General features: G+C 41.4%; 1 protein-coding gene across 8 annotated transcripts in view; it reads left to right on the plus strand.

The window, feature by feature from the left end:
• The window catches only part of PALM2AKAP2 (PALM2 and AKAP2 fusion), a 388,965-nt gene that overhangs the window by 93,105 nt on the left and 280,959 nt on the right, over positions 1-14,901 (plus strand). For all 8 annotated transcript variants that reach the window (XM_063650274.1, XM_054500351.2, XM_063650271.1 and 5 more), the window contains exon 3: positions 9,928-10,058. In XM_063650274.1, the coding sequence (XP_063506344.1) occupies positions 9,928-10,058 (131 nt within the window). The remainder of the gene's footprint in view (positions 1-9,927; positions 10,059-14,901) is intronic.

Raw genomic sequence — 14,901 nt, forward strand, 5'->3', positions numbered from 1 at the left:
TGCTGTCTCTCTTACTCTAAATATATTGTGATGGACTCCAGAAAATTTAGATCGTGTGGAGACATGTCACAGTGATTACTGAAGTTCCTTGAAGTAGAGAATATTAGGAAATATGTCAGTAATCAATATTTGTTTCACTAATTTGCAAAATCCTAGATACTCTCTAGGAAAAAAAATTCTCCTTGCATTAGAGTTAGTTGTCATGTTTATAAGATATAACTTTCATATTCTTTATATAATTCTCTTATTCTGTGTCTTAAGATAAAATCCTCACATGTGGGAATTATCAGATAGCCTGTGGACCCTTATTCTCATGCAATGAGATGAATTATTTAGACAGATTCACTGGTCTCTGGTCAAAGCAAATAAATAGAATGCAAGAAAGTAGTTTTGGCATACATATATATTTTTAGAAGACTTACTCATTGCAATATTTAGGAGCATATAGTGAGCAACTCTACAAATTGGAATATCATCACTTTGTATATGGACCTTGAGCAAATTCTGTAATACAATAAAAGACCAAAATATAAAATGGTAAAATACTAGCTGCTACATCCCAGTGATTAGGAAACCTCAAGACACTTTGAACTCCAGGCCAAATTAAACTCAGATGTATTTTTAAAGCATCCTTAGCTATATGTAGTGTGGTGTAATAATTTCTAAGCATTACAAGTAGAACTAGTAAGCAATTTTTATAGCTATATTATTTTTGATGATTACAAAAGGAAAGAATGTATAATCATTGCAAAAACTAAATTAAAAAGTACAGCAAAATATAAAGAAAAAACATGTACTGTATACTTACCATTCAGATAGAACCCATGCAGAGGTATATCCTTCTATACTTTTTTCCCCGATATATTTCTGTAGATTAAGATATGTAACCGTTGTTCACAGGGCTCACCAACCTGTGGGTAAAATGAAATTATATTAACATTAGCATTGGAATAACATTAACCTTTACCTCTTTTTTATGTGGGTTCTTTTTAATTCCTGTACAAAAATTTATAATTTTTATAAAATCCCATGGAGCATTCTTTTGCTTTAGGATAACTGACTTTGAAGTCTTCCTTGAAAAGAATGTCTCCATCTCAAACTCTTAGCTATTATGTTTCTTATACTTCAATAGCATTAATTCATCTAGAATTTATTTACAGATGAGGTATGCAGTAGGAATATAACTTTACTTTTTACTGATGCTGAGCTGCTTGTCTCAATGTGATTTATTGATTAATTCATCCTTTCCCTCACTGATTTAAATGTCTTCTTTATCACCTACATATTTCTGACTTACATTTGAGTCTACCATTTATAGATTCTTTTTATTCCATTAATCTGCCCATTCCTATGCCAGTATCATTCTTGTTTAATCCCTATAGCTTTTTAATATATTGTAATATTTCATAAGACAAGAACTATCATTATTCTTTTGAAAAATTGTCTTGGCTTTTTATTTCATAGAAACAATTATTTACTTTTATTGTTTTTATAATGAGACTTGTGATGATATGGATTTTTTTAAAATAAATCAGCTACTATATCATACTAGAGCAGAAGGAATTTAATATTTCCTTCTGTCCCTTGGTTGAGTTGCCAGAAGTTTGTCTATTTTATTGGTCTGTTCAAAGTCCCAGCACAGAGTAGGCACTCAGTACCTACTGCAACATGAGTTCCTTGGAGACTGTCATATTTACAAAGGTTTGCCTGACAGAGTTGGCCTTGTCAGAATCAAATTGCTAATACCACGTCTTCAATACATAAACTGCCTTTGAATTACTTATTCATGAGCAGGGAACCCTCACTAGAGTTTTCTTCTAATCCAAGCTATAAAAATTGTCATTATATTTTGAAGACCACAGCCTTTTCTTCCAAGAAAGCTGAATGAAAAAAGATGAAAGGTTGAATTGTGACCCTGTGAAATATTTATTGGCAACCCACTAAGGTCATTTGCTGAAGAGCCTGAAGGTATCAGAAGACTTGCTACAAAGATATTACAGTGTCTTTCCCGGTTTTGAACATTTAGCACTAATTTTAGACTTTTCCTTGTTACTGGGATGTGTGAAAGGCTTATTTCGAATTTTAAAATATTGAACAGATAGGCACAGTACACAGTGTAAAGTAACCTTAGATCTCCTCCCTTGTTTCCATACCCAGAGCTTGAATGGAAGTTAAAACCTGATTTCTTCTATCAGAAGTCTTGGGTCGGCTTCTCCCTGTGTGGACTGAAGCATATAACAAAATCTCAAAACGAAACCAAGATCTTATTTATTGAGAGTCAAGAAAGAGAAAGGAAAGAGTGGGAAGGATAGGGGAAGGGGAAGAGGGACAGGTCACAGATGAATGACTGAAAACACAAACACAGCTATTGCCTCATGCTGAGTTTAACCCATTTTCTGTTAGAAAACTGAATTTAGGTCAGGCATGGTGGCTCATGCCTGTAATCCCAACACTTTGGGAGGCCAAGGCGGGCAGATGACCTGAGGTCAGTAGTTCGAGACCAGCCTAGCCAACATGGCGAAACCCTATCTCTACTAAAAATACAAAAATTAGCTGGGCTACTTGGGAGGCTGAGGCAGGAGAATCACTTGAACCTGGGAGGTGGAGGTTTCAGTGAGCCAAGATCATGCCACTACACTCCAGCCTGAGTGACACAATGAGACTCCATCTCAAATAAAAAAAAAAGAAAAGAAAAGAAAAGAAAATTGAATTTAGCCATATTCCAACCATCATCCACTAGAATAGCCAATATCAGCTTCAGCCAGATTACAAATGAATGAAAGATCCAGAGTTAAAAGTAAAATCATGAAAGTACACAAAGGAATCACAGGTGAATATTTTTGTAGTGAGGGTAAGGAAGTCTTATCTATGTATGACATCAAAGCCAGAATGTGCAAGTAAAAAAGATTGCCAGATATGACTTTATAAAAATAACAAACATCTGACCAGGAAACAACTGGAGACTTATTACAAGTTCTGATTCACCTCCTACTTCCCCACTCTGCCCCACCCAGACTCTCCAGACATGCCTCACTATTTACCAGGGTCACCTCAAAAAGTGGTATCTAGGCTGGGCACAGTGGTTCATGCCTGTAATCCCAGTACTTGGGAGGCTGAGGTGGGAGGATCATTTGAACCTAGGAATTCGAGACCAGCCTGGGCAACATAGATTCCATCTCTACAAAAATAAAATAAAAAATAAAGGAAAGTAAGAAAAGTGACTTCATTGCAGTTACCTTAGCTGTAGATGAAAAACATTGGGTTAGATGATCTCTGTGATCTTTTTTTAGCTTTAATGATCCAAGATTTTATATTTGCTAAAGTACAGTGTATGTGCATGATTTTCCAAGAATTCCTCACATGTCAGCCTCTGTGGATGAATAAAAGATACAGCCCTGACTGCGAGAACTCAGGGGCAAGTGGGGGAGAGAGAGCATCAATATGGAACCCACCATTAGAGGAGCTGAAAAATAGTTTTCCATGTTATGAAGTGGATCAGTGGCACCTGATGATTTTGTAAATCCTATTTGAGCAAAAAGGATTCTTGGGTGATCTTACACAGAGGCAAGATAGCAGAGTGTACCTCTTGGCTTCAAATCCCAGATCCACAGCTCACTCGATGTGATACCATGGATAAGTCAGTTAATGTTAGCACCTACCTCGTGGGATGCTTGTGAAAGTTAAGTGGATTTACATGTAAAGCACATAAAGCAGTAAGAGTTCTATAAGAATTATCATTATTGTCACCATCATCACCCAGTACTATGGCTGCAAATACCATTTATGTATATATGACTGCCAAATTGAGAATCCCAGTCTTCCATGTTCAACTGCTTTTCTGACATGTCCACTTAGATGGATGTCACTTTCATTTAGAAGCCTCTCAAACTTAACATGCCCAAAATGAAAGATTTTATTTTCTGCTTTTCTATCATTTGTTCTACTCTTCCCTGTCTCCAATTGATGATACCACTATTCACCCTTTCACTCAAACCAAATATCTATGCATCACCCTAATCCTTCCCTTTTTCTCAGCCCACATCTAATCTATTACAAGTCACACTGATTCTACCTCCAGAATGTACCACCAGGCCTTTCAATTCTTCTGTCTGTCTTCTGTTTCATGCTAATATGCTCTGTCACTTGAACCATGCAATAAACTCCCATCACTTGTACTTTGTAATCCTGCCCCTTGCAATGTGTTCTTCCTATTGAGCTTAGAAGACACAGCAAACTCCTTAATAAGGCTACAGAATCCTACCTAATCTGGCCCCTGCCTTCTTCTCCATCTTCAGTTTGTTCTGCCCTCCCACCCCAACCTCATTTACTATGGTCCAGCCACTCGGGCATTTGTTCGGTTCTGCAAACACACCAAACTCTGTCCTACCACCAGGCTGGTACATTTGCCAGTCCCTCCACCTGGAACACCCCTCCGGATCTCAGATCTCAGCTCGAATGTTCAAGTCATCAGAGAGACCTTTCCCACTTTAAATGTCCTCCCCTTGTCCCTCTTTGTCACATTGTCCTGTCTACCTCTTCCTAGGCAGCATCATAGTCTGAAATTATCTTGCATCCTTGTTTATTGGGATGAAGGCTTGGGTGAGAGTAGGGACTTGCCTGTCTTCCTGAGCTGTGACTTCAGAGACTGGCAGAGTTCTTGGCACCTAGGAAAAGGTTAAGAGAGCCACTGCTCCTGAGTTGGGGACACAGAAGGAGAGGATGAGGAGTTCTTTTAGATTATGGTTTTTGACCAGCCATTGAGAAAGCTTGTGTATTGTTCAAGCATTTGGATAGTCATAGGTCCTCATGCTGTGCTACTCAAATCGTGGTCCTCAGTCTGGCATTGCCAATGACAGCATCACCTGGGAGCTTGTTAAAATTCAGACTCCCAGGCCTTATGCAAGACTTAGAGAATCTGCCTCTCCATGGGTGGATCCTGGAATCTGTGTCTTAGGAAATTCTCCTGGTGGTCCTTATGCATACTGAAGTTTGGGAAACTCAGTTCTTGCTTTTTGTTTTCCAAAGCTGGCCAGGCCAGTAGAGCAAGAAACAGATTTACTTTGGGAGTTCCCTCTGTCCTCCTTTCAGAAGCCCCTGTCAAGGTTCCCTTTGTCCAGCTGCCAGCTCCCCATCTGCTCCTTCCTTGTATTGACTTGCCATGGTGACATTCATTTGACAAATGTGAAGTTTGACAGTCCTTAGCACCTTGGGAGGAGTTCGAGACCAGCCTGGCCAACATGGTGAAACCCTATCTCTACTAAAGCTATGACACTATGTTAGCTATGATACTTTTTTTGACGTATGTTATTTAGACAATAAAGGCCACAAACAGAGAAAAGTTTTTTAATTTTTATTTTTTTATTTCTATTGAGCTCTGCTTCCACCAAATTCTGAAACACTGAGGCAGCCAATACAAGACAGCACAGTATAGGGGACCCTGTGCTTTGGATGGTGCACTCAGTGTACACCATTCCATTTGGAGACATGTTGGAGACAACATAAGGGGAATCTGGAGTCGGTTAAGGAAGCCTTTTGAATTGGTGATTTCCCCTGACAGCATGAGTTTGGAGCCAAGTAGAAAATCAACTATGCTTTTTTGGCTTCTTAAAAATGTCTAAACACCTTTGTGAAACAGGATTCTCTGAGACCAGGCCTACTGCCTTTTCCAGTTTTTTTTCTTTCTTTCTTTCTTTTTTTTTTTTTGAGACAGAGTCATGCTCTGTCCCCCAGGTTGGAGTGCAGGGGCATGATCTTTGGCTCACTGCAACATCTGCTTCCTGGGTTCAAGCAATTCTCCTGCCTCAGCCTTCTGAGTAGCTGGGATTACAGGTGCTCGCCACCACACCCAGCTAATTTTTGTATTTTTAGTAGAAACGGTGTTTCACCATTTTGGCCAGGCTGGTCTCGAACTCCTGACCTCAGGTGATCCACCTGCCTTGGCCTCCCAAAGTGCTGGGATTACAGGCATGAGCCATGCACCCAGCCCCACTACTGCCTTTTTCTGTTGGAGCCTCTCTTCCTGGCTCCTCCTATTGGGATGTTCTTAATGATGTCATGCCTATATCAAGAAAAGAGATGGAAGTAGAGGGACATGCACCTCTGGGTGACCAGAGTCACCAGGCTGCTCTGGCCAGAGCTACCTGCTGATGGTGGCAGCTAAGTTTGTGAGAAGTGAGGGGCTAGACCCTTCATGTGGTAGCAGGAGGCACTGTGTGAAGAAGAGCAGAGAGAACATTCCAAGAGCAGCCACTTACATTGCAAGAAGACGTGGCTGCAGAGCATCCCTGCTGGTGTGGAGACAGCCAGGACTGTCCACGGCTGCCTTTCCAGAAGGGTCCACACCAATGCCAAGGCTTCCAGGATGTCTGTCCCCCAGAATCCTAAGGTTTTTACTATCTGTGGTTTGGTCACCTTTAGCACAGGAAGCACCCTGAAAGTGTGGTCCCTACCCCTCCCAAATAATTAGAGAGAAGGAAAGTTGAGAGTTTCCCAGTTCATCCATTTACTCATTGATTCTAGGGAATTGGGCTACAATTCCATTGACTGAATGAATAAATGGATGAATTGGGAAATTCTAGGTGACACAGTGAATGCGAAGGTGGATAAAGGACAGTCCCAGCCTTCCAGGAACCCACAGGCTACAGGGGGAACAGATGTAAAAAGAAAGAATTTGAGGATAGTATGAAAGGGCCATAGAGTATGTCTCAGAGCCAGTAGAGGTGGAAGGCTTCTCTGGTGGTATTTTACTTGTTCTTTCTTAGGTAAATAAAGCAGAGGCCAAGGGAACAGGATGAACAACAACAATAGTAAACATTTCTATAGTACTAAGTATGTGTGTGGCCCTTTTAGCCTATAAACTCCTTTAATCCTCATAACAACCCTCTGAGATGGGCACTGCTATTGTCTCCATTTTACAGATGAGAAAACTGAGGCTCAGTGAGGCAAAGGAGCCTGTCCAAGCTCACTCAACTGGTAAATGGCAGACTGGTTCCAGAGCTCAGGCTGTTAGCCACTGTTCAGCATGGCCTCTTGCAGTCTCTACCCTCTTCCTGAGAGTAAATTTCAGAGCCAAGTTATAGTTCAAGAAAAGCAAAGCAATAATCATTCTTCTACTTCAGAATTGCTACCAATGAACAATTTATTTTGTGCCTACACCAGATTAAATATCTGAATAAAAATATAAAAACATTAATTGATTAAAAAATGGCCTCTCATAATGTGCAAAACAGGGTCTGTCTGGGAAATTTTGATAGGTTTTTGTGGAGAACAATGGTTCTGAATTTTTTGTAGAAAGAGCAACCGATTTGCCCCACCCTTTTCCACTTTCCAATGGAAAAGAATCTCTGACAAAGCTTTGATAGGCAACCAACGTAAACAAATTGTACTGCACTCTTTTACACATGATTTTATATTATCAAACAATGCCCTATAATGTACAAACTGTACATTTTAATACCTACCCTGGTGGTAGATGCACACTGTTTATACAGAGCACATTCAACAGGCAGCATGTTACCAGTGATGCATAACTGTTTACGCATATTGGGGTGGGGGTGGCTCCTGTCTATAATCACTGTAACAGTATAGTTAGGATGTGAACAAACTCAAGTCTTTAAGCCTAATTCTTAAAAAATTACAAGTCAAGTACCATAAATTTGCCTGTGTGCTGCAAGAGTAATCAAACAGATCTCTACAAACAATGATTTGTGGGTGGGGGGAGAGGGGAGGGATAGCATTAGGAGATATACCTAATGTTAAATGATGAGTTAACGGGTGCAGCACACCAACATGGCACGTGTATACATATGTAACAAACCTGCACGTTGTGCACACGTACCCTAAAACTTAAAGTATAATAAAAAAAAAGATTTGTAATGAAAAGGCAAGAATAACATCAATAAAAACAATGGTCACCTGAACCCACACTGATGATGTATTTTCAACACAGAGTCTATCCTGGAAGTGCAGGAATTCCAGGCTGATTGAACTAGCTCCTGGGCATGGAGCAGGGTGTCTACAGCACCAAATGACCCCTGAACTTCTCAATAGAATGGTGAATCAGGACCATTAGTGAAGTCTAACTTACTAATACTAAGTGTTGGTAATTTTTTTTTTTTTTTTGAGACAGAGTTTCGCTCTTGTTGCCCAGGCTGGAGTGCAGTGGCATGATCTCAGCCCACTGCAACCTCTGCCTCCCAGGTTCAAGCGATTCTCCTGCCTCAGCCTCCCGAGTAGCTGGGATTACAGGCGCATGCCATCACACCTGGCTAATTTTGTGTTTTTAGTAGACATGGAGTTTCTCTATGTTGGTCAGGCTAGTCTCGAACTCCTGACCTCAGGTGATATGCCCGCCTCAGCCTCCAAAAGTGTTGGGATTACAGATGTAAGCCACCACGCCCGGCCCAGTGTTGGTAATTTTTAAAGACTCGTAGGTTCATAATAAAGTGCCCTTAATGCCGCATACAAATGAGAGCCTATGGAATTGTGCATCCTTTGCTCATGAGAGCTTCAGGGAGTCTGCTCCAAGCCTGCATTCCTGGCTCTCAGTTGTTAGAAGAGTTCTTTCCTTTCACCTTGCTCACCCTGCCTGATGAGATCAAATGAAATTCTGGACAGTGGTGATGCCAGGGAGCCAGGGAGCCAAAGAGCCAGGTCTTTATTCTGTGTTCGCTGGCTTAATAGCCATTGCTCCTGCTCTTCCTTTGGTTGCTTACTGTTTCTGGGAAGAATTGGTCATGTACCCTGCATCCTCACTTGGTCCCCTCTGGTGACCACTGACCTGCCCATGGGCATGCTCACAGGTCCTCAGCCATTATGTACAGGGTTAGTAGCTGCTGCCGTCAGTCATCTAGGGACCATATAAGTGGAACCGGAATCAAAATTATCCTCTCGCATCTACCTCTCCTTGCTCTTCCTTTTAGGGAATTTCAACATGCTTTTTTCTTGAACTGTTTTCATTTCCCTTCTCAAAGCAGTAATTGCTGCCTCCAAACCATCGACCTGAAACAAAAGCTTTTTATTCCACTGTACTGTATCGTAGTACACTTGCAAACATGGGATGTATGGTTTTTTTGTTTGTTTGTTTGTTTGTTTTGACAGGGTCTCGTTCTATCACCCAGGCTGGAGTGCAGTGGCATGATCACAGCTCGCTGCAGCCTTGACCTACCTGGCTCTAGCGATCCTCCCACCTCAGCCTTCCCGAGTAGCTGGGACTACAGGCATGCACCACCACACCCAGCTAATTGTTTAATTTTTTGTAGAGACAAGGTCTCACTACGTTTCCCAAGTTGGTCTACAACTCCTGGAATCAAGCAATCCTCCTGCCTCAGCCTCCCAAAGTGTTGGGATTACAGACATCAGCCACTGTGCCCACCTAGGGGCATATGATTTTTATAACATTTGGAGATTATTGCTGAAGATGATTGGGAGTCATTAAAGAAGGGAGTCATTGAAGAAGAGTCTTGACAATCTTTTTAAAACACTTTAATATGGATCAGATATTAGGTGGTCGTAGGAAGTTAATTAAATTACAGTTGCATAGAAAAATGTTCTTAATTTTTAGAGACTCATACTGACATATTGTTGGGTAAAATACTGTTGTTATTTACTTTAAAATCATTTGATGAAAAATATATGGGAAAATATGGCAAAATGTTCATAATTGTTAAATCTAGATGAGGTTACATGGTCATTCATTATACAGTTCACTCTGTTTTTAATTTTTTTAATAATAGAAAATGATGTAGAAATAAATCTCTTTGGGTGTTGGTCTAGAGGGAAGTAGGCAGCCAAGTTAGTGAGGAGGTGAAGGCAGCGATTCAGGCAGCGCTGGTGAGGGGTGGAGCTAGAACAGCACCACTGCAGAGGGAGAAGACAGTGTGGACTGAAAAGTATAATCTTGTCTGTTGTCTTCCCTCACTCCCACAGTCCAAAGTGCTTCGGGAGAAATGGCTGCTGCAGGGCATACCCGCTGGAACTGCCGAAGAGGAGGAAGCCAGGAGGCGGCAGTCTGAAGAGGATGAGTTCAGAGTCAAGCAACTTGAAGATAACATTCAGAGGTAGGTGGCTTCCAGCCCGGGGAACCCCTGCTACAGTTTTTCGGTGCAGTAACCACTCCTCTCCTCTAGGTGGCCTTTCTCAATACTGTTAACCTTCTCCTGTACTTCAGAATTTTCTTCCTAAACAAAGCACGTTGATGTTGTTTAAACTTTTCCAGATGACCCAGAGTTATGACACAGAGTACTAATAATTTTTATTTTTATTTTTAACTTTTATTTTAAGTTTAGGGTACAAATACAGGTTTGTTACATAGGTAAACTTGTATCATGGGGATTTGTTAAACAGTTTATTTCGCCACCCAGGTATTAAGCCTAGTACCCGTTAGTTATTTTTGCTGATTCTCTCCCTCCTCCCTCCCTTCACCCTCCAAAAGGCCCCAGTGTGTGTTGTTCCCTTCTACGTGTCCGTATGTTCCATCATTAGTTCTCACTTATAAGTGAGAACATGCAATATTTAGTTTTCTGTTCCTGTGTTAGTTTGCTAAGGATAACGGCCTCTACCTCCATCCATGCCCCTACAAAGGACATGATCTCATCCTTTTTTGTGGCTGCAAAGAGTACTAATTATTGCACTGGGCTGTAATACAGCACAGTGATGGCTTCATGGGCCCACAAGGTGTTGTGAGCAGCTTGCCCCTTCACTAGGTGCTCCCTTTGAGTTCTTATATTAGCTTTCATCTTTTTCCTCCTTTGGATCAGGTTGTTAGCTGTTATTGCTGCTGTAGTGAGTCTGTTTTCAAATTTGCTGTATTTGGTCAATTCGAAATGGGAAAACTGTAGTCAACAGTCTTGGGATTGAAATGAAGAGTGCGGAAGTGCTGAGTGAGAGCACCTCTGTAGGTTATGTGCCCGTGCTCTAAAAATTAACTTTGTATTGTCTGCTTTCGCTGCTCAGAGAGTCGTTTCTTTATGGTTCTCAACCAGGATCTGATCACTTCAATCTGGGAGATAAGCAACCTGTCTGTGGGCAATAACTGGCCAGGCTCACACAAGAACAATAATGTAGGTTTTTACTTGGGAGCTATAGCCACTCCAGGTCCCAGGACACCTAGCCAGAGAGATATGAGAGGGATGGAAGGTGGTAAGCATAGATGCCTTAGAACAAAATCTATCCCTCCAACCCATCCCACCAAATTCTGCCTGAAATCTCACCATCTGGAGCTTCATCTCTGTCTTCTGAGCTTATGAGCTCTTTTTTTTTTTTTTTTTTTTTTAAGATGGAGTCTCGCTCTGTCACCAGGCTGGAGTACAGTGGCACAATCTTGGCTCACTGCAACCTCCGCCTCCTGGGTTCAAGCGATTCTTCTGCCTCAGCCTCCCGAGTAGCTGGGACTACAGGCTTGCACCACCACACCCAGATAATTTTTGTATTTTTAGTAGAGACGGGGTTTCACCATGTTGGCCAGGATAGTCTTGATCTCTTGACCTTGTGATCTGCTCGCCTCGGCCTCCCAAAGTGCTGGAATTACAGACATGAACCACCGCACCTGGCATGAGCTCTTTTAAAATACAAAGGGTAGTAGCTAAGCTGCTACCAGCCATTTATAACCAACAGCAAATTAAGACTCTGAGGGCACCTGTAATAGTGTCACTAAAGGGAAAAGCAAGCCGAGTAAATCCCAAAGGCATACGTCAGCCTATGTGCCTACTTTGCTTAGGTCCTCACGTGTCTTAAAGAGCTTTCAGAGCAGCTTGACTAAACATTGTGAAGGAAACTGGCCAAGAAAAAGTTTGGAGGGTTTGTGTGTACATATACGTATGTATACTCACACACACCTGTGTACATGCACATGCTTTTTCTTAGAATACAAAGGATAAAGGCTAAACTGTTACCAACCATTTATATCACACATATAGATATCATATACATATATATAGAGAGAGAGTAGGTGTTATTATAGACAGAAGGCAGAAAGGATTTGGCAAATAGGGTAAAATTAGTTACATGACCTTTTCTATTTTTCTTTTTGTTTCTTTTTTTTTAAGAGATGAGGTCTCACTCTGCTGTCCAGGCTGGACTGCAGTGGTGCGATCATAGCTCACTGCAGCCTCAAACTTCTGGACTTAAGCTATCCTCCGACCTCAGCCTCCTAAATAGCTGTGAATAAAAGTTCATGCCACTGTGCCTAGCATTTTTTTTTTTTTTTTTTTTTTTTTGGTAGAGAAAGAGTCTCACTATGTTGCTTAGGCTGGTCTTGAACTTCTGGCTTCATGTGATTCTTCCCACTCAGCCTCCCAAAATGTTGGGATTACAGGTGTGAACCACCATGTCTGTCCTATTCTATTTTTCTTAAATGGCACTGGGAAACATGGTCTTCCAATCAAATTGGCAGTTTAACCTTGGCTTGAATGCAAATATGTTGTTATTATGGTCCAGTAGGTGGTAACTCGCACTTGTAGAATGAGCCATTGCATGTGGAGGCTAGAGTCTTAAACTGAGACTCAGTTTCTGGGTAAATTGACCATTGGAAGGAGGTGTTGTGACTTAGGGGCTGGTTTATTATTCAGGTGGTCATGACTATACTCAGAAAAAAGTTGTTTTTTTATCCTTTACGTCCTTTACGTCAACGGAATAAAGAGCACACTCAATGTATGCAGGCAGTCTCGCCCATTTAGAGCTAGAATCCCAAGCCAGAGGAAGGAAATCACAATAGCCTACAGGGGTGGGTGGTGAGGCCTGGATTCAGGTACCATTTCTTCTGTCTTAGTCATGACTTTGGGCCAAATGGGCACTGGATATGTGCTGGGATGAGCTGTGCTCGCTGGAGCTGCTTTCTGTAGGAGCAGGACTGTGGTGAGCATCATTTCCTCTGCAGGGCCTCCTGAGGGAGGACTTTCTTCTACCCTGGAAGTCAGCTTCTGCTTCTCTTCATCTTGCTGGCATTTTCTCTACCACAGTGGTTATTAGTGTCTTTAATCTTCAATCCCATGGGAAGAAACAGCTGTTATCTCTCTTCCCATAAAGGACACTCAGTCACCTAAGACATTTCCCTGTAGTTGAACATAGCTTAGTTCTCGCTCGCAGAATGACATTTGAATAGTTCTAAAGGCTCATTGCAAACATGAGCACCCTACGGTGTTACAAAGTCCCTGTGGATTGGCTGGCATGGCTCTGCTGATAGGGCTGAGCTCGCCTAAGTGACTCTAATCTGTATGTTGCCTGAGTCCGCTCTTGTTTACCCTGCACTAACAGGCTAACCATGATGCTGTCTCTTTCTGGCAATGGGAGAGGTACAAGAGGGCTGAGCAGAAACAAGGCCTAGGCTCAGACTGCCCACAAGCCATCTGCCAAACCAAGTCAATGAGCAAGCCCAAAACCAAGGGAAGAGACAGCCAGCCAACTTTTAGTGGAAGGAACACAGATCAGGGAAGGGTGAAGAATGGGGATGAATAATTCAGTCTTCCAGGAGCATGATTGTTGAATTGAAAACTGCAAGCATTCAGGAAAATGGACCGGCATTAGGGAAACTACAGAAAAGACATTTAAAAAGAAAGAGAACTGGCTGGGCACGGTGGCTCATGCCTGTAATCCCAGCACTTAGGGAGACCGAGGCAGGTGGATCACCTGAGGTCAGGAGTTCAAGACCAGCTTGCTCAACATGGCAAAACCCCATCTCTACTAAAAATACAAAAATTAGATGACTGTGGTGATGGGCGCCTGTAATCCCAGCTACTTGGGAGGTTGAGGCACGAAAATCGCTTGAACCCGGGAAGCGGAGGTTGCAGTGAGCTGAGATCATGCCACTGCACTCCAGCCTGGCAACAGAGTGAGACTACTTTTCAAAAAATAAAAATAAAAATAAAGAGAACTAACTAAATGCAAGAATGCAGAGAGGAAGGAAGAAGAGAGTAAGAGAGAATATAAGTGACTTCAAGATCAAATTTGCGATCTGATCTTTATATAATAGGAATCTTGAAAACTATAAGATCAGATGCAGAACCATTAAATAAAGGCATTTTAAGGGAAATCTTCATTACTCAAGGCAAAACATTAATCTGTAGATCTTTAGATTTGGGCCCACTAGTCTAAGTCACCCCCAGCAATCAATTAGATTCTCCTAAAGAGATACATAAACTGGTTGCAAACTATAAAGTATATTAGTACAGTTGTGCCCTGGAGGTATTTTCGTCCTTGTTGTTGAACTAAGAATAGCTTGAAGACACTGAAGGAGGAATAGAGAATAGTAACCAAAGAACAAGGAACATTTCTACAAAGAAAGACTAAGGGAAATTGGGTCATTTAGTTTAGATAACAAAAGGATAATGGTATCATAACTCAGAACTTCAAGTGTATGTAGGATCTAGGCCATGTCTTAATTCTTTATGTGCAGGCCATTTTGAATATGGCAAAGACTTCAAATAAAGCATGCAAATTTCTACTTAGATGTCTATTTCCCTAGATACCTCCTAGAAGAAAGAACATAATCACCTTTTAATTCTTATTCTGTGATTCTTTACAGTGCCAGTAACTGTACAAGAAGTTCCAGGTTTACAGACTTTTTTTCCAAAATGTTATTTATAAATTGGTGGTGGTTTGGAAGGGTGAATGTTGTTCTTCTGCCAGAATTATTATATGTGGTGCTTCGCTTTTGAGGGCAGCCCCCGAAGAAGGAAGGAATGGAGGAAGGAAGGATGGAAAAATATAACTAGAATATTAAACCCTGGGCATTAGAATCACTTGAGAAGGTTTTTAAAAATAAGAATTACCAGGCCTCATTCTAGGAAATTTGGATTTAGTGATCCAAGTAAGGAGTCCTGTAATCTGTTTTTTAAAAGGGCGTTCCAGACAATTCTGTTGTATGGTCAGGTTCAAGAATGATTGCTGTAAATGGAAAAAAGGATA

The sequence above is a fragment of the Pongo pygmaeus genome, chromosome 13, assembly GCF_028885625.2.
Source record: "Pongo pygmaeus isolate AG05252 chromosome 13, NHGRI_mPonPyg2-v2.0_pri, whole genome shotgun sequence".
NCBI lineage: Eukaryota > Metazoa > Chordata > Mammalia > Primates > Hominidae > Pongo > Pongo pygmaeus.